Here is a 26,778-nt window from a genome sequence, read left to right on the forward strand (position 1 = left end):
TCCTTTAACATCTTCCAGTCGTTAACAGCGAAATATTATCGCATTCTTAGAGTCTCAACTGCACCCAAAAGCCCTACACAGGAGCCACCAACGCTCTGAAGGCCTTTCGCACACCTCTCACAAAGATGCTAAGGTTATCAGATGTGTTGCATTCCTCAAGTAAATTAGTGATACATATTTCCGGATCACAGTCAATCATCTCGAAACCAACACCGTCAAGCGCCCGCACAGCAACAAAAAACTCTCGCTTTCGATCGCCTGGGTCAATGTGTGAGAAGAAAAACTTGAGCTCCTCGTCGCTGCCCACCTCAAAACGCAGACCGAGTCGGCAGCGGTAAAGCTCGACTGCGTTCTGATGCGCATCAAGCTGCTGAGTGCTGTCCAATTCTTCAGTTTGTAGCGCTCTTACTTTCTTCTCGAGTTCACTTCGTTCGGTCTGCACACGTTCGCGCAAGGTCTGGAGCTGCCGCGGCAACCCCACACCTAGCTCGCACGACAGGAGCGTTTCCTCCCGTAACGCGTCAAGCTCAGCTTGCTCCCATTCCTTCCGGCGCGCGAGTTCCTCGGCCACATATGCCAGATCTTCCCCTTTCTCCAAAAGTTCAACGTACGTGCTCTCGGCCGCCGCCATAGCTGTCTTGTGCGTTGCTACAGCTTCTTTCAACGCCAACTCGCGCTGTGCAGCCCAGATGTTTACCTGCCCGCGAGCACTGTCAAGCTCGCTCTGTAGGGTATCAAGATTAATAAGATCCCCAGCGTTAGCGACAGTTGGGGCGTCGGACATGATTGTGGTCGTGCTCCAGAACAAGGATAGTAAGCGAATATTCTTGATACGCTCAGAGAATCCTTGGCATCCTTGGCAACTTTGTTGATTTTGAAATTTTACGTCATTTTTATCGGTGTACAGTACACGTACGTACGAAGGTACTGTACGTACGTGTACAACGGTTACAACGCATATGTACATACAGTACGTGTACGTGTATAAGTGTATGGAAGTATAGATACTTCCGTATCTTTTTTTAACGAATGAAGGCTTACAGTAGTACTTTCGCAATTCATATCATACACCGTGGAAGTTCCGTCATTCCTATCCCAATGAAGGACTGAAGAGAATGTAGACTTTTTCTCCCTTTTTATATATAAATATTTTCGCGGGGAAGATAGGTTTCGCGCGCGGGTGTTCGCGCGTACACGTTTGTACGTGTTTTTAGTCACGAGTACGTTTTTTAGGTGGATTTTTTCGAATTACGTAGAGGACTACCTTAAACTCCATCATTCCTGCCGTCATCTTCGCATTCATAGCCAGTCCCAAATCTCCACGCATTTTCTGCTTCTCGTGCGAGTTTCACGCTGTTGATGTAAGTCGGTTTTATTTCCTTGTGTGGTATAGAGGGCATATTTTTAGTATGCTTTTTGGGTTGAGGCGACTTCACTTAGGTGTCCAATTTACATTTTTTTGGTTTGTAATAAAAACCCTAAAAATATACAAATCACTTATCAAATAGGGAAGTACTACGCCCTTTAAGCCCTGAATTAGCCTTGATGCGACAGAGTACACGTACTGTACTACGCCCTTTAAGCCCTGAATTACGTAGTACCTTCGTACACGTAGTCTATTTTCATACAAAGGTATTTCATCACCTTCATAAAACACGAAGGTACAATACAAGATGCACGTGAGTTGCACGTGTACGTGTAGTGGACATGTACACCACGTGTACGATGTACGTACCTTCGTAGCAGTGATGTAGATATGTCATAATATGATGCCATACCTTCGTATCATATAGTATGTATGATCATAGACTAATATATAATGTGCGCGCATGTGTGTGTGTGTAGGTCTGCTCTGATACAGCGAGATAGATTGGTATTGGCTACTCGCAGTTAAGTCAAGAGCCAGCAGGGACTTTCTTTAGAAATCATGTTTCGTATTTCAGTAAAGGATGAATATTAATAACACTGAGTCAAAACAAAATGAAGGAACTTTAGGGAGCAGCAGAAAACGTGGTACATGTGCGAGCGAAAGGCGACAACCCCACACTTTTTTCCTCCGAATCAAAGATAAGTTGTTAGAGCAACAACTAAAACACGAATATCCATATATTTCTACTTTGGGTTTCGAAGCACCAGAATCACCGAATCCCCGCGCAAGAACATCTTGCTGATGAAACGCTCTTTGTGAATGGGGGTTGTTCTTTTGACACCTTTACCCGTCTTGGATACTTCCAACCAGTACTCCTTTACGTTCTCGAGCACCATGTTGCAGTGACGATCAAAGGCTTTGATTTGTCCGAGCAGCTTTCTATTGTTTCTGCAGTTGATCAAAACCTGGGAATTTGTCTTGACGCTCTGGGTGAGTACCGAAAGAGGACCGGTATCGAACTCTTGATCCTCGAATTTGTCAGCCTGCAAATCGAAGAACAAGCACACAAAGTCAGTGCAGGTATGACTAGGGTGTGTCAAAAAGAGGCCGAGGCCTCTTCACTCTTGCTAGGCATTCTATGTAATTGTTTGCATATTTATATGATACGACCAACCACGTGGCATACCTCTCCTGTCATCCCTGAGTCTGAAACTCAGTAATCTGTCGGTCTTTTGACGATTAAATACGTGTCAGTCTTGCTTCAGGATAATTCGCGGTCGAGAGCAAGTACGACTTTCAGATACCTTCGTATAAAGAAATAGCGCTACACGGGTCACAAGAGGGCTCCTATCCTACGTGTACATACAGCTGTGCACGTACACGTACAGTAATAACTTACATATTATTATTATTGTACCTTCGAAGGTACTTTCGTACCTTACTTCTTCGTACGTACTTTCGTACTTTCGTACTTTATTTATTTCGTACCTTCGGTAGGACATATATATATCGTTGTGGTGAGAGGCTGCTGTATGTGTTCCGGGGGTACACGTACATACAGTACTACGCTTAAAGGGTTGATCGCTTCGCGGTCATTTTACCCTTAACTCTTTCATATCAACGCTAATTCGCGGCTTAAAGGGCGTAGGCCTTCTCTATCAAAACCGAAGTTGATAGGTGATTTTTGTACATTAGGGTTTTCAAAAAACCAAAAAAATGTAAATTGGAAACCTACGGTACACGTACACGTACTGTAGTGTATGTAGCAAATAATGTCAACTTAAGACAACACTCGTAATAAATAAATATTAGCCCTATGTATTCTGTATCTATTGACGTCTCACGAACCGAATCCAAGCAAGTATGTCAGATTTACAATCCCTGATTTCTTGAAGAAATATGTTGAGGACGCTGACGACATTGAAGACAACATCTTTGATTGCAAACCTAAAGAATATATCTTTGAATGGGATACAATCAGGGTGAAGGAGTATCAAATCACCCCTGAAGCCTATGGTGTCTATTTCGTCTATGAAACGCACGAAGGTGTAATAAAACACTACAAAATTGACGATTTTCAGGATGGCGGCTGGAATTTTAAATGTTTTCCCAAATACAGTGTACGTGTACGGTACGTGTACGTGTACGGTAGATAGTTGATTGTATTTACGTACTATTATATATATATATATATACTTCTGTACATACACATACATCTACTACCTTCGGAGGTATATAGCGTATGTATATGTAGTAATAAATAATAACTACATACGTACCTTCAAGGTACGTACGTAGCTACCTACGTACCGTCAAAGGTACGAAGGTATAATAAAACATGCAGTACCTCCGTACGTTCTCGTTGTTTTAAATTTGAACTTATACCTTACTATAGCCCACCCTGGCATTCACATACCCATATAAAACTGACCTTTGAAGATAGTCTAGTGAAAGTGTGATATGTACACTACTAGAGCTAGCTAGCTAGCTACCTTTTAGCCCTAATTTTTAGTACGGAAGTATGGAAGTACATATGTACGTAGCTATCATACCTTCATATGCATACACTATTGTGAATAGAGCAATATATGGACTACACTAATTTGTCTTCCTTTTCGAGTTCAGAGTGCCTACTTACACTTTGAGTCGCTGAGAAACCAAATCATATCAAAGGCCGAGGAGCTCGATCATGATCGCATTTTGAGCATGCATGCGATTCTCAGCTTCTTGGAAAACTAGTGAGAATTCGGCCTCCATAACTTCATCTGTACATTCTAGCCCTCGCTCTGCTGGGAGGCAGTGCATAAATTTACACTGAGGGCCGGCAATGGCAAAAAGGGCAGAGTTAATTTGGAAACCCTCAAAAGCCTTGTATCGAGATTCAGCGTCTTCCTTCTGCCCGGCATTCATCGAAGCCCACACGTCGCCATAAATGACATCAGCACCTTTTACCGCCTCAAAAGGATCGTGAGATATTTCAACTGTGGATATACCTGCAGCCTGAGACTGGACAGTGAGAGTATAATCGGGTTCAAATCCCCTCGGACAGCAACATACAAAATGGATGGGATACACGGCCGCCAGTTCAAGCCAGCTATGTACAATATTATTGCCGTCACCGACATAAACGATTTTTTTCCCTCGCAAGTCCCCAAATGCCTCCTTTATAGTGAGTGCGTCTGCCATTATCTGACATGGATGGTTGAAGTCTGTAAGTCCATTCACTACAGAGACTGATCCATATGTCGCAAGATCGAGGACATCTTGGTGTGCAAAAGTGCGCGCCATGATTATGTCGTTGAATCGTGAGAGAACACGTGCAATATCCCGGGTTTCTTCACGACCTCCAAAACCAATGTCATTTGGTCCAAGGTACACTGCATGACCACCCAATAGATGGAAGCCTGTCTCAAATGACACACGAGTGCGCAAAGAAGGCTTCGTGAAAATCATGCAGAGAGTTTTGCCCTCAAATGGACGATATGAGCGATCACCTGAGACAAGCATTGACTTGACTTCGGCTGCGCGGGTAAGCAGTGCATCAATTCTCGCCTCGTCAAGGTCGTTTATGTGAAGAAAGCTGGGTGCGCATTCAACTTCTTCAGATGGTAAACCCTGATGGAGGCAGCAGATGGAGAGAAAGTAATGCGCCGTGAAAGGAGTACAGAATTTCTCGAGTGAACGGGTGAAGTTGTCCTATAGGAACGTGGAAGAAGCGGGAAATCAATTCCACCTTGCAAATACGGTCAGCCCTACATTTAGACCATGCAGAATGCGGAGAGGCGACCACTCGATTTGAAATTGCGTGTGGCGATCGAAAACCACTTCTCAGTCGAATTGAACTGACTGGCGGAGTGAGTAATATTTCCATTGAAGACACGTGGGATATACTTAATTTAAACAGTTTTTTTGTTTGATCCGGAGTTTCTGCAGAGAACTGCGTTTTACAACGCTAGACGTTGGTGTTTATCTCACAAGAAAGTGTTACTGTACAGCCACTGTGCTCGGCTCGGTTATAAATAATGTCCAGTGCGTACGTATAGAATACTTCCGCACCGTCGAAGAAACAAATAAACTACACGTACTGTAGTATGAAGCTCATCGTACGTACGTACGTACAGTACAGTGTTTATTTTTTATTGGCAATAAACAACTTTAGCAGTTTTATTTCTACGTGCAGTACACGACTCCTACACGTTGACTACAAGCTAGTGTAGTCTAAATATGATACCTTCGTTCGTAGTCAATATGGACTCAATAATCGACAATTTTATTTCGCTCGACCTGAAAAAAATTTACTTATCTCAACTCATAAGTTATCGATTTTTCGATAGTCTATACTGTAGCCCTAAATAAAGTGATAGTGACCAGCAGTCCACCTAGCACCTAGCCCTACAACGTACACATTGATAGCCCTACACGTGTACACGTGCACGTGTACGTGTACACGTATTCACGGACGGAAATAGAAATTCGAATATTTCATTTCTTGCCTCACTATCGTACTCACCACATCTCCACACTTGTTGAACGTCCTACGACTGATACAATACGCTTCCTAGCATAAGTTTCGGCATTTCCTGCATATGTAAATCTGCGAATATGTGCGTGACTTTTAACTTTCTAGACGTAAACCTGCACTATTCCGCCTTCCAAGTCTGTGTCCTCGTGTCTGTGTCTTATCAGTTCTATCGTTCCACCGTCGTTTTATCGTTCGAAACTACCTCTTACTTTTCTACCGTGCCTGCCTGTTAATTCCTTGCCCTTCCATTCCAACACAGGCTGTTCTATTCATACTTTAAAACCCTAATGGGCAAGCAGGTGCTGCGCTACACTTTTTTTGCTGTTGCTTCCTCCTGAGTGCGATCGCGATTTCTATTTTTTTTGAAGTCTTTCTTTAGATATCTCTTTCATACATTCACAGGTGACGGTTGAGCTGAAAAACGACCTTGCAATCACTGGACTACTGCGATCGGTTGACCAGTATTTAAACATTAAGTTGCAAGAAACTGTAGTTGTCGATGAAGCGCGATATCCGCACATGAGCTCAGTTCGCAGTTGTTTTATTCGTGGTTCTGTCGTACGCTACGTGCAGCTGCCTCCAGACGCAGTTGATGTGGACATACTGCACGATGCAACAAGACGAGATGCCCGCGGTGCTTGACGGAATACTTAATTCTGATTTGGTTCGTGAGCATAAACATGGAAGAGTAATACTGGTGTTTTGTAACATAAAAATATTTGACTTTAAAGTGTCGCTTTCAGGCAAGATAACTTGTATTCAGAATGTTATTAGACCTCATTTATTGCGGGCATTGTAGTTTTTTTTTCCTGATTAAAGTGCCTGAAAGCGAGTCGACTAGCGTAACCATCTTCAGATTTTGTATTTAAAGGTTCATTGTGTGAGCACTCAAACACAAGAACTTTATCTGTTGCGAGTCGAGCGAAATGGAGAGTCAGCAGTCACTCTATCAATGGGCACAGCTAATAACATACATTGTCTCGATACAAACACTCAAAACTAGTATGCCGAGACTCCATAAACGGGGCCGCGAATCCGTCTTGCAAGCTGTAGGTCTTTTGGCATAATTGTCACGCGCTTTGCATGGATTGCACAGAGATTACAGTCTTCAAATAGGTGAACTAAAAAGTCCTCAGTTGCTTCCTGGATTGCCAGGAGGCTTTCCGCGGTGTATCGAAAAGGCTCTGGCGAGACTTCATTCGAAATCTCTCTAACCTGTGATCACAGAAGCGTAGGTGAGTTGTAGTCATTTTATTTTAACATTTTAAATGGGTTTATAACAAGCACAGTTGTGGGACTGATAATGAGAATGAACGCAGAGCCAGAAAACCATACCAAACGGCAAAAAGGTGCTTTACGGATTAGGAGTTCGGTGCTTTTCTGAAATTTTCTGATTTCCTTTAATGCAAGAGTGCCAGGTTTGTATCGGCGTCGCCGTCTCTCTTCTACAAAAAAGTGTTCAGAGCCGGAATCCTGTAAATCAAACCAAAAAAAAATTCCGGTCGAGCGCTGAAAAGTCAAATGAAACAAACCTGGGAGTCCGCCTTCATTTCCTGTTACTTGAGAGGATGATTTCTGCGGTTTCTTTCCCTACGTGGTTTCAGTTTATTTTTTTCGTTGGAGAAGAATCTGCGAGAACTAAAGTAATTGTCGGGTCCTTCGAACCTTCCGCGTCTGCCTCCCTTGCAAACGTCGCGCCATGATGCTTAAACCGATTTACGCCGTAATGAATTTAAGCACCCTTTCCTAACAGAAGGCCTGTCCAAAACGTGGCGAGTTAGAAAAACTCCGCAGGTCCCAGGATAGTGTTGATATCACGATAATTCTTGGGGGACTAACACGTACGGAAGTACGAAAGTACGAAAGTACCTTCGTACTCAAGTACTTTCGTACTTTCGTACTTTCGTACTTTGAAAGTACAACTAGCTAGACGACAGCATGCTGCCGAAGAGTGTAGCTTCTAGCCAGCTACGTACCTTCGTACGAAAGTACTTTCGTACATTCGTACGAAAGTACGAAAGTACAACGTTGTACTTTCGAAAGTACTTTCGTATCTATTTCCGTGCTAGCCACACGACGAGTCACGCACGTAGTAGTCACGTAGTGTAGCTTGCTTGACTAGCTCTAGACTACCTTCGGTAGCTACGTACATAGAATAGCTAGGGCCCTAGCTAGTGGCTACATCAGCGAAAGGATATGAGCTTAGAAAGGATATTCAAAGGATGGCGTATGAGCAAAATTTCCTCTCTAAGCTCCTATCCTCTCGTTGATAGCCACTAGCTAGAGCTATCTATCATAGCTAGCTACTACCTTCGAAGGTACCTTCGTAGATAGCTAGCTACGAGAAGGTAGCTAGCTACGTACAGTACCTTCGAAGGCACTACTTCCAATAGCTCGCTATTACCTTCGAAGGTAGCTAGATCTACTGTAGCAGCTGATGGTCTACACGTACACGTAGCTATCCGATATTATGATAAATACGGAACGAAGTACGAAAGTACTTCAGTACAAGCTACTGAACGAAGTACTTCCGTACAAGCTAGTACGGAAGTACTTTCGTACAATGTAGATATCTACCTAAGGTATCTAGCAGGGGGGGGCAATCCCGGGGTTCGGTACCCCGGGAAATTTCGGCCAACAGTACACGTACACGATTTATCGCAAAATACCTAGGGTTTTTTTACAGTAACTTACCCCATCACGTACACGTACGTGTACTACTCGTGTACTGTACATGTACTGTACACGTACACGTAGCGCACAAGGCAAATAATTATTATGGCAATTTTTTTCATTCGATCCAGCAATTCTTTCGTACTACGGTTGATCGGATTGACCGATCAGCATTGGCCGAGGGTCGGGTTTCCACCCGTCTGACAATTCAGTTGCCCCTTCGTCTACGATCAGAGTTCTGACAGTTTACAGCTTTACACCTTCGTATCATTGTACAGGTACCCCTGTAGGACCTCGTATCGGTATAATCATAGCTACATACGGAAGTACACGTAACAACTTACCTTGGGTACAACGTATCATAATATTTCCAGTGCATTAGTGCGAAGTACGGAAGTTCGGAAGTACGGAAATACTTTCGTACTTACGAAGGTAAATGTTGTTTATTACGAAGGTACCTTCCTACCTTGTTCATAGATTGTACTGTCATAAATAAATAGACTAGTCCAATATGTACCTTCGTACTGAAGTACCTTCGGTACAGAAGTACGAAAGTATCTTATAAACTTCGAAGGAAGTACTTCGTTCCGTACGAAGTAAGGTAGATAGATATCTAGCTACTTCCGGAAGTACTTCCGAGAGTTGTAGTACATGTACACGTAGCTAGACTAGCGATGTACTTCCGGAATTACTTCCGTACGAAGATATTCCAGACATCCATACAGTATGAGACTCATATGAGCATACTGTAGGCAGGAAGGGCCAATAAAACGTACCTTCGTATTCTATTGGCTAGCTACGTACTTCCGGAAGTACGAAGGGAGCTAGCTAGCTAGCTACCTTCAATTTTATTATTAGAATACGAAGGTAGATAATATAAAGTTGTTACCGCAGCGAAGGTAGATAATAATAAGTTGTTATCGTAGCTAGCTATCTCTACGTGTACATACAGTAGCTAGCTCTATATCTTCGTAGATATCTACATTGTACTTTCGAAAAGTACTTCCGTACGTGTACGTGTAGCTAGCCCAGTGTGTCAAAAACACTTCATAAACGACGTACAGTACTTTCGTACTCGTTTTTGTATGAGAAATCGTCAGAAAATCGCGCTCGTACCATTTCAACTTTTTTGCTTTCAGCGTTGATCGATGTATCTATCAAACCAGAGAATTCATCGCGATTTTTTCAAAGGATACTTGACCAAGGCGCAACTTCAAGCGCGCGTAGCTCCCTAACGCCCGGGAGTACTTGCGCGAAATCACGACCGCGATGAGCTCTGATGATGATGAACACGGTGATGTGATTTTTACTCAAGTACTTGTGGGCAAACGTGCGCGCTGAAATGGAACGAAAACGTACAATCGTTTTTGACACCCTAGCTAGCTAGCTACCTTCGTAGCTAGCTAGCTAGACAAGCAAGCTAGCTAGCTAGTAGATAGTCTATCCAGCTAGCTAGCTAGCTAGCTACCTTCGAAGGTAGCTAGCTAGACAAGCTAGCTAGTCTAGCTAGCTAGCTAGCCCTACAATACAGTACACGTACAGCAACTCGTACAGCTATGTGTACACTATCTACAGTATCCCCTTTTTGTGATTCTCCCCACACACACGCACTCACAGAACCACAGTCACACACACGTTTACACACACACACGCACGCACACGACTCTTTCCGTTACAGCATGCGATAATGTTATTTGCGACGTACTTTTCAAGGATCGGTAGCGTTGCTGTTAAGTCGAGTCTGCCCGGAGCTCGTGCGCTTATACAGTTGCACTGTAACAAGTCCCTGCCCCTGCGTCGCGAAGGCCACTCCGCCGCACTTCTAGGCTGCGTCAGAACGACGGATGTCTTTTTGAGATCGGGAGCTGTTCTGAGCTCATCTTGTTCGATAAGACACGCGCGCTCCGCCGACGTAACCGCCGCGTACCTCTTTCAACACGTGAAAAGTCGATGCATAACCAGCTTCTCGACGCCTTCGAGCCGAAACTCGACCGCGGCCGAGAGGTTCGCTGCAAGGACAGGGGCGTTCCATCACCGAAGACCAAGACTTACACGTGCATATGATAGGACCGTAGAAAATACCCTGAAGGTGAACGCGCTAAACTTCAAGACAAATTCACGTCTATTTTTTTTACAAGGGTCATATCTCACCTCACATGCCCACACACCTGCTACTGTGGTGGAAGCGACTTATCTCTGTTTCAAAGTTTGCACTCCACTTTCCTCAGCCAGTTGTTTTATTTCTTCCCCTTTTTAGGTATGTAAACCTACGAGTCCTGGTCAGCGAGGTCGCATTATCACTGTGCGCACTGAGCTCTGGAAGGGAAAACCATACAGACCACTCACACGCGGGATTGCGAAAACAGGTGGGCGCGGCCGCCTTGGCCGAATCACAGTTTGGCACAGGGGTGGTGGCCACAAACGTCGGTACCGTGTGGTTGACTTCAACAAACACAGACTGCGCGGAAGTTTAGGTACTGTCTGCCGCGTTGAGTATGACCCAAACCGTACTGCGCGAATAGCCCTCGTGAGACATGAGGGCCATAAAGGTCCCGTGTACGTTCTTGCTACTGATACTATGAAATCCGGGGACACCATTATTGCTGATAATGATGACCAAGAAATTCGGCCCGGCAATTCTATGCCACTTGAACGGATGCCTCTTGGGACTGTGATTCACAACATTGAGCTCCGTCCGGGTCAAGGTGGTAAGCTTGTTCGCGCCGCTGGTGCAGCCGCCACTCTAATAAAGAAAGGCAATCATGGATATGCTGTTGTAAGGTTGCCTTCAGGCGAACAGCGTCTGGTTTTAGCCCGGTGTTACGCCACAGTTGGCATAATCTCCAATCGTTCCCATCAAAATCGAAAGTTGGGTAAGGCCGGTGCCAGGCGTTGGCTCGGCGTGCGTCCTACTGTTAGAGGAGTATCCATGAATCCTGTAGACCACCCGCACGGAGGAGGTGAAGGTCGGACCTCGGGTGGCCGGCCATCCAGTACTCCTTGGGGTATTCAGACAAAGGGTAAAAGGACACGAAACTCTAAGCATTCAGACCTTTATCGTGTGGCACGCCGATCAACTGGCAGGAAGGGCACATAACGCGTTTTATTTTTGAGGTTTTCTTCGAAATAGAGAGATAATAATTGTATGAGTACCAGGGCAGTTTTTGAGTACAGTGATGGGTACAGTGTACAATAAAGTTGAAAATTGACAAAGTGAAGATGACCCGGCTCTACAATATTTTTTAAAAGTCAAAATAGAAGCCTCTCTCGAAAAAAATGCATGAGTATCCTTAATTTGCAGAGTTTCGCTTATAAAAATCCAGGATGGACAGCTTAAGCGTTGTGAAGCAAAGCCCTGAACTGCAATTGAAGTTCACCCTCCCGTATTTCCACCAGTGCCTTGAATTTGCTCAGCATATAGACTCTGTCAGTACAAATCTTGACCTCATGAGTTTCGAGTTGCATGTACGATAAATACTCTTCCTTCGCCACGGCTAGCAGTGAGCATGTAGCTTTTAACTTTTCGTTAAGCTTGCCAGTTCGTTTCACATGACCAGCAATGAGACGTCCAACTTTACTTTCTAGCTTCGCGGCAAGCCTGGAATCAGACAGCATGAAGCCCTGAATACGGTTATGTTCCGCAATAAAGGCTGATACACCGTCAAAGAACTTCCCGGAAGCCAGGTGAATGATTCTGTTCACATCATCAGAATCAGCTGTGCGAGCACACGACGCATGCAAATGTGAGCACTCCATCTCCTTTTCACCCTTCAGTAGTGCTCCGAAGGAGGTGGCCTCCCGAAAGATGAGTTCTGAAGCCGCAGCTATTTCAGCTCCACCAAATCCTGGAATTTCATCATATTTTGTGAATTTTGATTCTAAGTCATAATTCCCGTGGTCAGTATCGTGACGAACAATATCGGCCAGCTCAGTTGCTATCAATGCGCTCGCCTTGGTTGACTTTACATCGGCACGAGAAATAAAGTCCCCCATGTAACCAATTGAAATCTTCGGAAGACAACGATGTGTGGTCTCAGTAGTATGAAGAGATTTTCTGGTAGTGTTTGGCGCCAGGTCAGCAGATGTAGATGTCCCTATTTCTGCCAACTTGCTACTATGCTTTCCTCCTTTCAGGATATCCGGAACTACAACGTGATAATCATTGTTTGGAGCAGGCAACGAAGTTAGTCTATCGCTGAGTTGATCATACAGCATCCTGTCTCTTGTTTTAAAGACTGGCTCGTCTTGCAAGACATCAACATTATTAATTTGTAGGGTATCGCGAATTGGTGTTTCAGAGAAAGCATTCTCTGAGTGAAAACATTCAAGTTCTGTCCGAGCAGTATCATAAATTGGAATTTTATCTGGAACAGTAGGCCTTCCACTATGTTTCAAAGAAGTAGAATCCAGCTGACCTTCAACCGAAACAGAAGCTGAGATCGAGTTACTCGTACACTGGGCTGGCACTTCGTGGTGAAGCGACACGAGTGCATCAACTAGTGAATTTTTGCCTCCCATGAACCGTGACTCAGGCCTATCCAAATTGATAAGATTTTCGAGACCACTCACATGCACGTTAGGTGGAGGAAGTTCAAGTTTGCGTTTATGTTTTCCCGTGTTTGATACAACGAGGGCGCGTAGTTGCTGGACTGCAGATGGAGTGGTTTTCCGGTCTTGACTACGCTGTTGTCTCACATCCTCTTTCATCAGCTGATCCTCGAGATCCTTCTTGTGAGGCTTTTCATATTCTGTCAGTGATGAAGGTGCAAAGGAAACATTGCTTTGGTGCAGGTGTTCTCGAAACTCCATATCAGTGGAGTACGGACCGGGCACAGGCTTGATTTCAAAAGGTATCTCTGCGTTGTAGTCCATTCCCCTTACACGCTTTGCCCGCTTCACTGTTTGGATCCCTGCAGCCTTCAGCTCCCGTCGCTTCTGTAGGGATGCAAGGCGGCGCGCTTCTTCCAACTGTTTCTCACGAGCTTTACGTTTTGCTTTCTTTCCCTTGGTATTTGCCAGTCTAGCTCGTGCTTCAGAGAGCATTTCTCTTTCATCTTCATCCATGTCAACAGGGTCAGGACGAGCAGGTTTTGACTCTGGGTTCGGATCAATCTCTCCAGGCCGCAGCCGACGTGGGTCATCGGTAAGTTCGCTATCATTATATCCGTGGCACGCAGCATCAAGAAGCTTCTCGTACCTCTGCAGTAGCGAGGGTAATGTAAAAAGAGTAAAAAGGAGTGAGCAGCCGCAGGGATACTTCTTGGGTGGGCAAATAAACGAACTGTTCTTCCTACCTCAAGACATTGTGCTGGTGTTCTTCCAACAATCGGGGCGATAGTGCGCCATTGTGTTGGCATAAGCTTAGCGAGATGCAGCAATTTCTCATCTTCCTCACGCGTCCACTCGGTTTTTTTTATTGACGGGTCAAGCCACTCATACCAACGCGCTTTGCACTGTTTCGCGGATTTCCGTACAAGGAGCGAAGATATGCGTGCCCATTGATTCTTGCCGTATTTCATGACTGCCGCCTTCAGGATTTCGTCCTCTGTGTTCTTCCAAACACCGCCTTTGATCATGATCCGCATAGTGTCACCCTCGATGCAAAGTTGAAGCTCGTTCACTTAACAAGAACGTGCAAACCACTTTTACGGATGGATACTGCACTACGCCCTCGGCGCCGCAAATAGGCTCGAATTGACGGCCGCTGCAGGGTTGAACCGGTCTGAAAAAAAAGGCGAACAAAAGATAGATGCTGAAAGACTGCTGAAAGTATGTCGTTGGGCGTCGAGTACAACGTACTTGAACGTGTACGTACCTTCGTTCGTACGAAAGTACCTTCGAAGGTACAGTACATATCTTCGTATGATACTTTGAGTATTTTCGAAAGTACGAAAGTACAACTGTATGTAGTTGTACACGTATTCTATAGTCACGTACACGCGCAGTGCAGTAGTACAACGTTGTACATGTACAGCTGTACAGTTTACAGCTCGCTGTACACCACGTTTATTCAACGGAAATAATAGTGTACACTGTACACGTACAGTACGTGTACCTTCACGTACGTGCGTGTACCTTCGAAGGTACGAAAGTATAGAATACTTCCGGAAGTACGTGTACAGCTGTACACGTACAGTAGGGCTGCGGTTCGGTGTGGTTGCTGTGTACGTGTAGTTGTACAACGTTGTAGTCGTGTGTTGTACTGCTTCGTTCGTGTCAACTTCGTGGTACTTCCGTACTTCCGTACTTTTGTACACGTACATCGTCGCGGTGTGAGTTGTTCACTATGTACACGACTACACGTACACGTGTACACGTACTGTACGTGTAGTCGTTTACACGCACAACGCGCGAAACACTTCCATAAATGATCCGATACAGTACATAGCTACATACGTTGTAGTCTATTATGTACAGTAAGTGTACAGTACATACGTGTACACGTATTGTAGTCAAACTACTACTACATATGTACGAAGGTAACACTCACGTAACCGGTCTACAGCTGTACAACGTTTATCTACTGTATGTACATTCGTACGAAAGTACCTTCAAAGTACAACTACTTTCGAAAGTACTTTCGTACTTTCGTACGAAAGTACTTTCGTATTACTACTTTCGTTCGTACATGAAAGTAGCATTGTATGTACGTGTACTGTATTACGTATAAAAATATTGTACTTTCGTACGTTTTTTATGTATGGGACTCGTAGTGGTACGTGTACAATAGAATACTACACTATGATACTACGTGTACTTTTATTCGGTTCAAAGGTGGAGAAGTTTAGCCCAAGTTCTGCGGCACTGTAACGCCGTGATCTTTTCACCGTACGCCAGTCCTCCAACTTTCACGTCGAGAGCCGCCGATACGCACGCTATATGCACGTCTGCAACGCGTGTTGGCGTGACGTGGACGAAGGCAACGTGTATATCACGCGTTGTGGTCACCAATTCTGTGAGCACGCGCAGACGCCCTGTTCCTCCCTGTCCACTCTGTCGTCCTCACTTTCCTCGCCGACTGATTTCTTCGCCCCCTTGGCCGCTCCAGGCAACGAAGACGCGACGAGTGTGGTTAACAGCGGTATGTGTGCGCATTGCGGCGCCATTGTGAAGGACATGAAGGCGAGCGACGTGCCTTGTCCGCTCCTTCTCACAGTTTTCGCCCGACCCATGACTCGCCCCCACTTCCTCGCAGGCAGTGCCCGCTAACCCACCTCAGGACCACGGCGCTGATGCGCTTATCGGGATGAGCCCCGATCATATAATGCGCGCGGCATGTGCTGCGATCGATTATTGGTGCGCGATGCGCGAGGAGGTATCGCGTGAAGCTCACCGACGTGCCGCGGACGTCGCCATAAGAAACGAAGAAGGGTACAAACGCAAGCTGTGTGAAATCCACTCCGCATATAAAAGAGCCAAGACGAAGCAGAACGAGCTGTGGCAACACTCGCAGGACCTGGAGGCGGACAAAAAAGAACTTCAGAACAAGTACGAAGTGAAGAGTCGAGAGAAGAACCGAATAGAAGCCGCGATGAATGATCTGCTCGTTCATGGCATACGTGGCCCCGAGGTTGTAGTGCCGCCACCAGCTGAGAACGTGCTCAGACGTTCTATCTCAGAGTCTTATGCTGCTAGCGGCTTACACAGACGCGATCGAGATGGGAATGAAAGACTTGACTCGACGTTCAGGACCACGGAGGGCGGTAATTCCCTCGATCGTTCTCACGGCGGAGGCACAACACAAAACTGTCGACGCTGGTCAAGCTTTTCCAAGCCGTCGCTATCCCGTACGCATCTAGAAGACCACAACAGAAATCCTGCTGGCTTCAGGAGCGGCGGTCGAACTATTCGACCTTTTAAAGGATTTCGTGAGAATCTTGGGCAGCAGGGCAGCGGTGGTGGCAACTATGCTAGCTTTCGCCCACAGTCTCCGTCACGGAGCATCTTTTCGATATGAGTGAGGTTGGAAGTGAACGACTGAGTGCTCGTGTGCAAACACAGCAGAGGGTCTCTGCCATCGCAAACGATGAGATATGTAGAAACGTGAAAGGTACGAGCGCCGACGACGTGATATTACGAAATCAAAGGACGAGCCCGCTTGCAAGATTCTGCCCTACTCAAAACCGCTCCCTTCCTCGGCCTCCTGGCCCTTCCCCTCCGAGTAGCACTTGAGCGACCTGATTTATACCTGAAAGCCCCGCGCCAAACGCGCCGTATACTGCCATCGCACGTAACCCGTGCATGCTCTTGTACAATGACCCCGCTCCCGCCCCCGCGACTAGTGCAACAAAAAAATCGTGCCCTACGCCGTTGCTGACGTAGTTACTACCAAAGGAGTCGATCGCAGCATAGTATAAACCAAGGCACCCCCACGCGTTACCTAACGCTGTTCCCTTTGCCCCACCTGAGTTAAGTACCCGATTCAGCTTCAATTTGGTCGTATCGTGCAACTCCGTGGCTGGGGTTCCGTTGAAGCCGAGATACGCGCCGTAGGCGCCGCCAAACAGGGACCCACCCAGGTACCCTGCGCCTGTCAGGAAGGTCAAGTTTTCTGACCAAGACCTCCGTTTCATCGTCCTTTCTTCGTCGAACAGAAACTCAGGGGAGTCGCTTATAGCATACAACGCTTTAGACATGTTCGGGTCGAAGGGTCCTCCAAGACCAGTGTACGGATTGTATGGCATCTGCGCCGATCCCTCACCAAGTTTACTCAGGTCGCCTGCCATCGCGGAGGGGGTTCCGAACCGCCCGGGAGGTAAGGGCTCGAGGTCTGAAACACCGCCATTGTTCCCGGTAGCACTCGGCGTGTCATCGCTCAGTGTCGTATACCCAGATGAAGAGGATGCGGATGCCGGTGTTTTATTCACTTCCGGCGCACGGCGCACTCCGAGTAAGTCCCGAAGTCCCATCGTGCTCGCGAAAATCGGTGGACGATCCGATCCGATCAGGGTTTACCAACACGCGTGGTGAACAGGGCGCGACAAGGGAATGAGCAAAGGACCAAGTTATTTTTAGAGTGCGCGGGTGATTATGCCGCAGGGTTCCGCCCGATACGAGTGTGCCCGTGTGCGCTCGGCGGCTACGCCGGAAGCCCTTTGGCACGCCGCCAGTAAACTGAACCCACCATAGAAGTTACCTTTAGGACATACACTACTGTACGGAAGTACTTTCGTACTTTCGTACCTTACTTCGTAGTACGTGTATGTAGTTGTACAACTACGAGCGAGTACGTACTCGTACGTACTTTCGAAAGTACTTTCGTACTTTCCTCCGTCCAGTATAAGTACGGGTTTCGGTTGCGCCGTATCCGCCTATCAATATTTAAACTCCGCGCTTTGAAGCATTTTATTCGATCCTTGCCTGCGAGTCGTTTCCGCATCAAAAACCGCGAAATTTTTCGCGCATCGAGTCCGAAATGACGGTCTATAAACCATAAACCGAGACCCGTACCTTTACTGGACGGAGGAAAGTACATAGAATTCCTTCGTACGTAGTTTTGAAGTACGCGTACGAGTCGTGTACGTGACTCCGCGTTACACGTACGTGTAGATTTTATTACAAAAAAACTGAGCTCTAACCACTCTCTTACCCATCCGGGCAAAACATGCGAACATCAGCGAGCAAGAGGAGGACTCTCTTGTGTGCAGTGACTCGTCGAGCCCAAGTCGCGTGCGTCGGGTCGGTTACTGTACGCGTACACGTACAACTATTTGTTAGTACACGTAACGCGTTGTACACGTACAGTACCTTCGAAGGTACGGAAATATTATCATTTACCTGTAACTTCCGTACTTCCTTCGTACTTCCGGAAGTACCTTCGTACACGTTTTGTAGATTTGTACCGGAAATGAGCGCCTCCGATGCGCGTCGGTAGTTGGGAGAAGGGGGCAGGGCGCGGCAGCCTACTTACGTACTTAGTATGAAAAATACAAAAGTTCGTGTATTGGTTTGAAAGTGGTTTTCATCGGAAGAGTTCATCGTCAGGTCCCGTGGCACGTTTTTGCATACGGGGCTCCAAACGCATTTGCTAGGCTGAAATTTTCGTGCCTCCGTAGTACGTAGCTACGTACTGTACTTACGTAGGTCCGGAAAAAACCCTAGATGGGAGAAGGTAAACCTTCTCCCAAACAGCTACACGTAGCCCTAGAATATCTGCCTACTTGGCGAATTTATTACCTTCAAAGGTAGTCAGCTACCTTCGAAGGTACTCACTACTCAGTACGCGAGTCGAGAACTGTAAACTGTGTTTTCTTGAGTTAATCCCAGGATCCCCGACCTTCTGAAAGGGAGGCTTTTTGTAGTCAGCTACCTTCGAAGGTAGTCACTATCACTGCGTGTACACGTGTACAGTACGGGTGTACGAAAGCAATTCCGTACGTTGTACTTCCTTCGTAGTCAGTCAGCCAAGAAATGAATAAATAAATAATAAAATACGGAAGTATCATACTACAACTGGGACTACTCGGGCTGATTCATGAGCACTTCAACTTCATTCAGAAAATTGAAAGTCGAGCAGTGCCCATCAGTTGACGCGTTCTATCCATGCCCGCATTTGCGTCCTTGTCCACTTCCCTGCCCGCCAACACGTCAAGTACAATCTCTTTATTCTTCTGCAGCACTCGCTTGTTCGTCGTCTACTAGATATTCTTAATATGTTACCATAGTCTATGGTTTGCGGAAGTACATACAGAAGTATAAAACGCTATCTAACCCTACACGAGTACACGTGTATTCATAGGGCTAAAAACAATATCATATGGAAGTACTTCCGGAAATACTGTACACGTACTTGTAGACTAAGATAAGAGACTTTCTACGAGTACATTAGCCACTCCAAGGTCAAATCGCCACGTCAGGTTTTACCTTTCGTTTGAATCCAGTTCGTACTACGATGACGTCGTACGCTCGATTCGATCTCATTGAAATAGAAACGAGCTAGCACACGATCTGGAAATGACGGAGAAAATTGCTCAGAGGCGATTGACCTCCTGAAAACGTGTACGGAGGAACTTCCGGAAGTATTTTCAAAGGTAAGCCATACAGTAGGTGTATACAGTGGACTGTATTGTTCACGGCACCTTCATATTTCGTTGTACCTGCGGAAAATTTCCTGGTACTTCCAGAATTATGGATGTTCCCACACGTCGTGTACCTTCGAAGGTACGTTTGTTGTCATGTGCAGTGCAGTGCATTCTAACTCATCCTGTCACAAGGCATCAACACCCTCCGTGTATGGGTTCCAAATCCCAAAGAACAATCTGTCATCACAAATTTGGCAGTTTCACATGTAGGATCAACTCGTTCAACCGCGGTTTGAGCGAATAAAGCTGCCCATACGTTGCCAGCCGAAAGGCACCTGGCTCTGCTAGCGTTATACCATCGGCGATCAACGCACTTGTTAGAGATTCTCTCCAACGCGCAGTCAGCTCCGGGGTAGCGATGCCTGTGAAAGGCACCACCGCAAGGAGCTCACCACCCGCAATTCTGACAGTAACATTTTCTTGGTTTGACAAAGGCGGGTTGTTGACGCCTTTACCGAGGCTCAACTCCATCGTCTTAGAGGATATCCCAACGCTATTTTTGTCTTCTGGATTTTGCACGTAGCGCATGACAAGCGGCTGCGTAGCCCGAAAGGTTGTACCGCGTTCGTTCCCGCCCTCTAAATATCCCATTAATGATGCGATACCTTGCTCACGATTGCTATAAGGGGCGCATGCAACGTAGTACGCGGCGTAAATACGCAGCTCGTAGGTGTCCGTCACACGCAGGACCTGGTACGGTACGTCAGGGTTGGAGCGGTTTGTTGACGCTAGCAAGGAGAAGGAGCGGCGGTGCAAGGATATCGTGGATGAACCCTGCCGTCGATGTGGGTATCGACGTGGATGTGCATGCGGGCAAGCGGAGGCTGGTGTAAGGGCAATGCTGATTGACGAGGTAGCCATCGTCTACCCTTCAAACAGAAGCCGCGATCGTCGGCTCCATAGAAAGCACTTCCGTGCATACCAGACGGAAGTACGAAGGTACGAAGGTACCTTCGTTCGTACCTTCGATTCGTTCGTACCTGACGGAAGTACGGAAGTACTCTCGAAAGTACGTGTACTTCCGTATCTATTTCCGTATGTATCTTCGAAGATAGAATGAATAAACCGTGTTAAGTACTACACGTACTGTATGCCTTCGTAGCCCTGCCTACGGAAGTACTTTCGTACTTTCGTACGGACATAGATTTACTGTATCTTACTTCGAACGTGCACGTACGTACGTGTACACGTATTAAACAGTATTAAACTACCATCGAAGGTACTACTACATACGCTACGTAGTACGTACCTTCGTACGAAGATAGCTAGTTCTAGCTAGATAAGTACGAAAGTACTTTATTTATTTATTAGTCTATTAATATAAACCCTGCCAGTAGTGCCCTGCCTACAACAGTCCTGCAACTACACGTACACTATTACGGAAGTACTTTCGTACGGAACTTTCGTACTTTCGTACTTCCGTACTTCGTTCCGTACGTACTTTCGTACTTTCGTATAGTACGAAAGTACGAACGAAGATAAACAACTTAACTTTTTCGACTTACTGTACTTGTACACGTACGTGTACACGTACTACCTTCGTACAACGTTGTACACGTACAACTTCAACGGTTGTACGAAGGTACTATTTTTGGAATGAAGTACGGAAGTACAGTACACGTGTACAACTAAACGTACTTCGAAGTACGTGTACACGTACTGTAGTTGTACTGTACCTTCGAAGATAGAATATATTTATTTACTTGTCTGTCGGTGTGCAGCTGTGTACACGTAGATCTGTTTTCTTGTCTGTACACGTACGTGTACTGTGCACGTACGACTCATGTCACGATCTGAGTCAGTCGAAGTCGTACGGAGTACGAAAATACATCCTACATAGTACTACCAAATCAGGAACCTAGGCGATGAGCGATCGCGAGGTGACAAGGGTCAACGTGTCAAGTTCAAGATAAACAATCACAGAATACGCGAATGTGCCGAAAGGTAATAGTGGAGTCTGGGATAGGCCTGGGGCGAATAGGATCCAAGTAAGCGCACGGTAATGCCGGATCTAGTAAGCCACAGAGCTGGGAGCAACGAAGTGACGAATCTGACAAGACCGTTTCGGAACGGTCTGAGTGGAGAACAGTAGAAGCAGCCGTGCCCGATCGGGAGTGTATCACCGATGCGGGACACGAGCTGTGGCGGAAGGGGGGTGTTTCGCCCTTCGCGCCGTGCTGTTGTTCAATCAATATTAAACTCACCACACTCTACAGTCTGAGTAGAAGTGAAGAGAAACAGGGTCTAAAAAGAGAAAAACGCTTCCTTGGAAATACTTTCGTACTTCGAAAGTACCGATTAGTCTCCTCGGAATATCGACTGATTCGGATGGCAGTACTGTAGCCGTACTGTAGTACGGAAGTACTTTCGTACTTCGTACGAAGGTATGTTGATAAAGCAGTATCTATTTCCGGAAGTATTATTATTGCAGCACGTAGGGCTATGATACGAGATCATAAACTACTACTGTATCTCACGTATTCATTGTGTACAGTTCTGTACGAAAGTACGAAAGTACTTTCGTACGAAAGTACAATAAATTTCGTACGAAGATAGAATAATAAACAACTTTATTGTATGTACAACGTACAGTACTGTATAGATACCTTCGAAGGTAAGCAAGTATGGACAACCTTGTAAAACGTGAACTGTACGTGTACGTGTACGGTTAAATAAAGTTTACGTGTACACGTGTATTATTGTACGTAAGCTACGTATGTACGTGTACAACGTCGTTACTTCCGGCCTCGACGAGTAGGTCGTTCACGAAAAGTGTACAGTATTTGGGAGAAGGTGTACCGACGGCCGAAGCGCCGGAGGCGCTTATATTAGAGGTCAGGCCTGAAATATAACTGTTGAGGATACACGTAGCCGTGCCTAGGGTTGAGGATCTCCGTGCACGCCAATCGAACGGCATCAAAGTGTTTTTTTTCGAATCAAGAACGTGAGGTAGTTTCAGAGTATGAAAGCAACGGGTGCAGAGGTAAAGGCCGTCTCAGTCAAACTTTCTGGTGCAGGGAGAAGTCAAGAAGCGCCAGATAAAGGCAGTCCAGACGAGACTTGTCCCAACAACCAACGGGAATATCTTTCTCCACCTCCAGTTCGTTCCGGACAGCAACCTTCGCCCGTGTGGAGTTTCCTGAAGCGTTTCACCCCTGTCAATGCGAAGGGGCACAACATCGAGTGCTTCGTAGAGCTTGCACAAACTGATGGTTCGTATAGACCATGCGGCTGTACAATAAAATGGGGTGGTCCAAGTAGTGGTACTGCTAATCTACTGACACACCTCAAGCGGCACCCTGCAGAGCATCAGCTCTGCTTGGAGCAGAGCAAGCATTCTGCACGTGCCCGTGAAAAAATGACGATTCCGGCTATACACAGCGATGATACAACAACTAATAAGTCCCTCATACCTGGAGCGTGTCTGCATGCATTTTTATCACAGCAACCACCAGCAGAGGTTGACCTCGGTGACTGTGAAGAAGACAGATTTGTCACACTCTCGCAACTGCAGCACCAACAACCAACATTTCCAGTAGAAGAAGCTTTCAGAAACTGTGGAGGCACGCGCTCGGGGAAAATAATCAACGATCCTGTTCATGGCCACATGTATTTTCCAGGTCTAGTTGTTGACGCAATCGACACGCCCCAAGTACAGCGACTGCGCGAGCTGAAACAGCTCGGAACTGCATACTATGTTTTTCCTGGTGCATCGCACAATCGATTTGAGCATTCGCTTGGAACATGCCATCTGGCCACTAACATGTTTGAGGCGCTTAAACGTAGCAGTGGAAAGTGCGGCAGTGCTTGCCTTGATCACGTGGACAAGATATCAATACAGCTTGCAGGTTTGTGTCATGACCTGGGCCATGGTCCGTTCAGTCACGTATTTGACAATGAGTTTCTTCCGCGGCGTTACTCGAATTGGGATCGAAAGAACCCTCTGTGGAACCACGAAGTGATGTCGGCAAATATGTTTGAGTGGATGGTGGACGAAAACCACATTGATATAGGCGAAGACGTGGTGAAGCGCGTTCGTGGGCTCATAACAAGTGAAGACAGCAATGCTATCACAGGGAAACGTTTTCTGTGGGACATAGTTGCAAACAAGCGTAACTCTGTTGATGTCGATAAGTTTGACTACCTGATGCGAGATTCTCATAATGCTGGTGTCAAGGGGAGTGCTGACATTTCACGCCTCGTGTCCTTCATGAAGGTGATTGATGATGAAATATGCTTCAAGGCTAGTGAAGTTCACAACGTTTATGAACTCTTCCATACTCGCGCTAGTTTGCATCAGAAAGTTTACACGCATAGGAAAGCCAAGGCAATCGAGTACATGTAAGGAAACCACGGCACGATACTTTTCATTGTAGAGGAGAGTGCTTTACTTTCAAATTAAGGAGCTTTTATTTGGTGTGCTCGGACCCTGTCAGTAGGGTATGATGGGGCCCATTTAAAATCACTTTTTTTTTGTTGTCCATATCTGTATCGCTCGATTATCCTCGTGAAATTGGCCGTCGTTCTACTTCGCGTTCCGTCAACTAAGTTTCTCTTTCTTTGTTGAACCAATCCCTCAGGTTGTAGATGCTCTCACTGAAGCTGACGTCATATGGGACAATGAAATATCCAGTGCCATCTGGAACACTGAACAGTTTATCAAGCTCGATGATAGCCTTCTCAAGCGGATTGAATGGTCAGCGGAGCCTCAGTTAAAGCATGCCCGGGCTCTAGTCCGCCGGATCCGCTCACGTGATCTGTATCACTATGTGAATGAATATGCGGTTCCTGAAGAAGACATCCTGAATTTCAAACCTGTCACAGAGGTAAGTATCTCATCCTGCCAAGGACATAACCGCATACCGGGAGGATTGAAACCAAACGATATAATTGTTCAAAACATGAAAATTGACTACGCAATGAAGGATAAGAATCCTGTCGATTCAGTAAAGTTTTTCCAGGATTACACAGATGAAAATTCATTTCATATCGATAAGAGCAAGGTAAGCGCTTTGTTACCGAGCAGTTTCATTGAGCGGAAGGTCAGGGTCTTCTCCAAGAATCGAGACCCGGTGTACATTGAAGCTGTTGAAGAAGCCTTTCTTAATCATCAACGAAAGATGTATCGCACTGCGCAGCAACTTACCCCTGCTCGAAAGCGGTTGAGGAATCGGTAATGGATTTACATTTCTTTTTTTATGCACTTGAGATTTGCTCACTGCTCACTGCTCTCTAATGTACATATAAGACTATGATACTCTTAAATTATGCCCCGCACGGCACTTACACAGCTTTAAGGTCACCCTCAGTCATTACAGTCCCTCCGGCCAGAGTACCAAATTTGGCAGTGTATTCGTTTTAAATTCGCAAAAACGTACGACAGTACTTTCGAAAGTACTTCTGAAAGTACTTTTGTACGAGCCCACGCGCAAGAAAGCGATAAAGTTAAGCACCTTCAATAATATTATACATGTTTATAACTAAACTATCAAGTTCAACTTAAACACTCTCTACTTAACCACTCTCTTCTAACATCACGTTTTTTACACATCTGAGGTTGTTCTTCCGTCGCAAGCAACTATTTTAAGCTTGTCTAGGGTTGCGGTGGCAATTTCACCACCAGCACCAGATGTACTGAAGGTCACGTCACTGAGAATGAAAGTCCACACGTTGTCGCAGAAACGATATGTTCCAAGGTTCCCCTGTTCAATAAATGTGGATATTTTTTTACATTTAAAATAAAGCGCGTGCCACCTTGAATGTAGTTTTCGCTTTCACACGGTTTAAAGCTTCGCTCATACACTGTATGGTGTAGAAGAATCAAGGTGAGCTCACGTGCAGTTGTGTAAAGGCTGCACAGGGAACCACACGTACCTTGTCGAATTGTACAAGAACTTTCATGGCAACCGATGGAGTGAGTTCAAAATTGGTCACCATCTCGTCGAGTGCGTCGGTCAGGGTCATGCCGAGTGTGGACCTGCGATAAAGCTCGTAATACTGAGCCGAAATATTCGTCAGAGCATAAAAATAACAAGAAAAAAAGTTGGTTACCGTCATCTTCAAGTCGTCTTCAGGTGAACCGACACGGATATAAGTATCAAAAGAGGGTGTTTCTGGCCTGCGGAGACGCAATGAGGTAGAGCGTTCTTCGATTTGAATGCAACTTTTAATGTGATGTGATGTGATAAGGTGTATGATTGATTGAGTTTTTAAGCTGAGTCCTACAAACCATAGATACTTTCGTACGAAAGTACTTCCGTACGAAGATAGTATGTACGAAAGTACCTTCGTTCGTACGGAAGTATCTACGGAAGATATTCCACAGACTTTCCACACTAACAACTACATACCTTCGTAACTTTATTTCACGAAGATATCTTCGAAGATAATACATAATTACATACCTTCGTAATAATAATGCCTAGCTATCTATCTACTGTACACATACACGGAAGATAAAGATAAAGAAGTACGGAAGTCCTTCTGGAAGTAAACAACTTACTTTCGTACTGTACCTTCGAAGTTGTAAAATGGTACTTTCGTACTTTCGTACTTTCGAAAGTACCTTCGTACACGACTACACGTACACGTATGGAAGTATTTCCGGCGGAAGTACCTTCGAAGGTACTTCCGGAAGTATATCATGAAATAAAGAATATCTCCAGTTCCATCCTATTCTAGCTACGTTGTACTTCCGTACTAGTCTAATAGCTAGACTAGCTAGCTACGAAGGTAGTCGTATGTACGTAGCTACGTACATAGCATTATAAGAATAATGGTGCTCTTCCGGTCAGGGCAACACATGTGTACGACTGCGAGCAAACTCTCTTAGCGAGAAAAAGCGACTGGGGGTCGCTGAAAAAACTCGCGAGGGCGAATAATAGGGTTAATCATCTTTTCCGACGAGGCGGCAAGGTCAGAGCACCAAAAAAGGTCGAAACTGCTACAGTACTTCGACATTGCTGCGGGGCTCCTGGAGACTAGCAAGTAGCCCTACACGTGCAGTACCTTCGATGGTAGTAGTCTAGCTAGCTAGCTATTAGCTAGCTACCTTCATAGCTACACGTAGACTACGCAGCCCTTCCGGGCAAATGTGACGTATTCGGGCACGAGACTTTTTAGTCTGGAAAAAA

At 45.7% G+C, this 26,778-nt stretch overlaps 12 protein-coding genes across 12 annotated transcripts; 4 read left to right on the forward strand and 8 right to left on the reverse strand.

Annotated features, from left to right (window-relative positions):
- Positions 1-49: 49 nt before the first annotated feature.
- MICPUCDRAFT_55607 (uncharacterized protein) lies at positions 50-784 on the reverse strand (the record flags this gene model as incomplete). Its single annotated transcript, XM_003056462.1, has 1 exon — positions 50-784. One exon carries the CDS (start codon positions 782-784, stop codon positions 74-76), a length of 711 nt encoding a protein of 236 aa, XP_003056508.1. The 3' UTR covers positions 50-73.
- Positions 785-1,448: 664 nt separating this feature from the next.
- Positions 1,449-2,635, reverse strand: SNRPD2 (small nuclear ribonucleoprotein sm D2). Its single transcript, XM_003056463.1, has 2 exons — positions 2,556-2,635; positions 1,449-2,412 (listed from the first exon to the last, which is right to left on the reverse strand). The coding sequence occupies exons 1-2, from the start codon at positions 2,565-2,567 to the stop codon at positions 2,113-2,115; spliced, it is 312 nt and encodes a 103-aa protein (XP_003056509.1). The 5' UTR covers positions 2,568-2,635; the 3' UTR covers positions 1,449-2,112.
- Positions 2,636-3,804: 1,169 nt separating this feature from the next.
- Positions 3,805-5,351, reverse strand: MICPUCDRAFT_25133 (uncharacterized protein). Its single transcript, XM_003056464.1, has 2 exons — positions 5,103-5,351; positions 3,805-4,984 (listed from the first exon to the last, which is right to left on the reverse strand). The coding sequence occupies exons 1-2, from the start codon at positions 5,238-5,240 to the stop codon at positions 4,037-4,039; spliced, it is 1,086 nt and encodes a 361-aa protein (XP_003056510.1). The 5' UTR covers positions 5,241-5,351; the 3' UTR covers positions 3,805-4,036.
- An 800-nt stretch (positions 5,352-6,151) lies between these two features.
- Positions 6,152-6,533, forward strand: MICPUCDRAFT_13695 (uncharacterized protein; the record flags this gene model as incomplete). Its single annotated transcript, XM_003056081.1, has 2 exons — positions 6,152-6,190; positions 6,294-6,533. Coding segments are annotated over 2 exons (279 nt in total), but the record flags the coding sequence as incomplete, so codon positions are not given.
- A 98-nt stretch (positions 6,534-6,631) lies between these two features.
- On the reverse strand, positions 6,632-7,722 carry MICPUCDRAFT_64879 (histone H3). Its single transcript, XM_003056465.1, has 5 exons — positions 7,557-7,722; positions 7,424-7,481; positions 7,227-7,336; positions 6,866-7,106; positions 6,632-6,798 (listed from the first exon to the last, which is right to left on the reverse strand). Exons 1-4 carry the CDS (start codon positions 7,590-7,592, stop codon positions 6,891-6,893), a joined length of 420 nt encoding a protein of 139 aa, XP_003056511.1. The 5' UTR covers positions 7,593-7,722; the 3' UTR covers positions 6,632-6,798; positions 6,866-6,890.
- A 2,482-nt stretch (positions 7,723-10,204) lies between these two features.
- Positions 10,205-11,661, forward strand: MICPUCDRAFT_31769 (uncharacterized protein; the record flags this gene model as incomplete). The annotated part of the gene is made up of 2 exons (XM_003056082.1): positions 10,205-10,653; positions 10,822-11,661. Exons 1-2 carry the CDS (start codon positions 10,252-10,254, stop codon positions 11,659-11,661), a joined length of 1,242 nt encoding a protein of 413 aa, XP_003056128.1. The 5' UTR covers positions 10,205-10,251.
- A 1,442-nt stretch (positions 11,662-13,103) lies between these two features.
- On the reverse strand, positions 13,104-14,149 carry MICPUCDRAFT_31771 (uncharacterized protein; the record flags this gene model as incomplete). Its single annotated transcript, XM_003056466.1, has 2 exons — positions 13,104-13,763; positions 13,859-14,149. Coding segments are annotated over 2 exons (951 nt in total), but the record flags the coding sequence as incomplete, so codon positions are not given.
- A 1,463-nt stretch (positions 14,150-15,612) lies between these two features.
- MICPUCDRAFT_64886 (uncharacterized protein) lies at positions 15,613-16,673 on the forward strand. Its single transcript, XM_003056083.1, has one exon. It carries the CDS (start codon positions 15,811-15,813, stop codon positions 16,519-16,521), a length of 711 nt encoding a protein of 236 aa, XP_003056129.1. The 5' UTR covers positions 15,613-15,810; the 3' UTR covers positions 16,522-16,673.
- MICPUCDRAFT_49473 (mitochondrial protein translocase family) lies at positions 16,637-17,665 on the reverse strand. Its single transcript, XM_003056467.1, has one exon. It carries the CDS (start codon positions 17,471-17,473, stop codon positions 16,682-16,684), a length of 792 nt encoding a protein of 263 aa, XP_003056513.1. The 5' UTR covers positions 17,474-17,665; the 3' UTR covers positions 16,637-16,681.
- A 1,303-nt stretch (positions 17,666-18,968) lies between these two features.
- MICPUCDRAFT_49474 (uncharacterized protein) lies at positions 18,969-20,562 on the reverse strand. The gene has a single exon (XM_003056468.1). The coding sequence runs from the start codon at positions 20,504-20,506 to the stop codon at positions 19,829-19,831; it is 678 nt and encodes a 225-aa protein (XP_003056514.1). The 5' UTR covers positions 20,507-20,562; the 3' UTR covers positions 18,969-19,828.
- A 2,441-nt stretch (positions 20,563-23,003) lies between these two features.
- On the forward strand, positions 23,004-24,907 carry MICPUCDRAFT_64890 (uncharacterized protein; the record flags this gene model as incomplete). The annotated part of the gene is made up of 2 exons (XM_003056084.1): positions 23,004-23,986; positions 24,225-24,907. The coding sequence occupies 2 exons, from the start codon at positions 23,004-23,006 to the stop codon at positions 24,820-24,822; spliced, it is 1,581 nt and encodes a 526-aa protein (XP_003056130.1). The 3' UTR covers positions 24,823-24,907.
- Positions 24,908-25,085: 178 nt separating this feature from the next.
- MICPUCDRAFT_31778 (uncharacterized protein) lies at positions 25,086-25,827 on the reverse strand. The gene is made up of 4 exons (XM_003056469.1): positions 25,697-25,827; positions 25,520-25,642; positions 25,400-25,447; positions 25,086-25,347 (listed from the first exon to the last, which is right to left on the reverse strand). Exons 1-4 carry the CDS (start codon positions 25,700-25,702, stop codon positions 25,189-25,191), a joined length of 336 nt encoding a protein of 111 aa, XP_003056515.1. The 5' UTR covers positions 25,703-25,827; the 3' UTR covers positions 25,086-25,188.
- Between the last annotated feature and the right edge of the window lie 951 nt (positions 25,828-26,778).

This window comes from Micromonas pusilla, assembly GCF_000151265.4.
Source record: "Micromonas pusilla CCMP1545 genomic scaffold MICPUCscaffold_2, whole genome shotgun sequence".
Classification (NCBI taxonomy): domain Eukaryota; kingdom Viridiplantae; phylum Chlorophyta; class Mamiellophyceae; order Mamiellales; family Mamiellaceae; genus Micromonas; species Micromonas pusilla.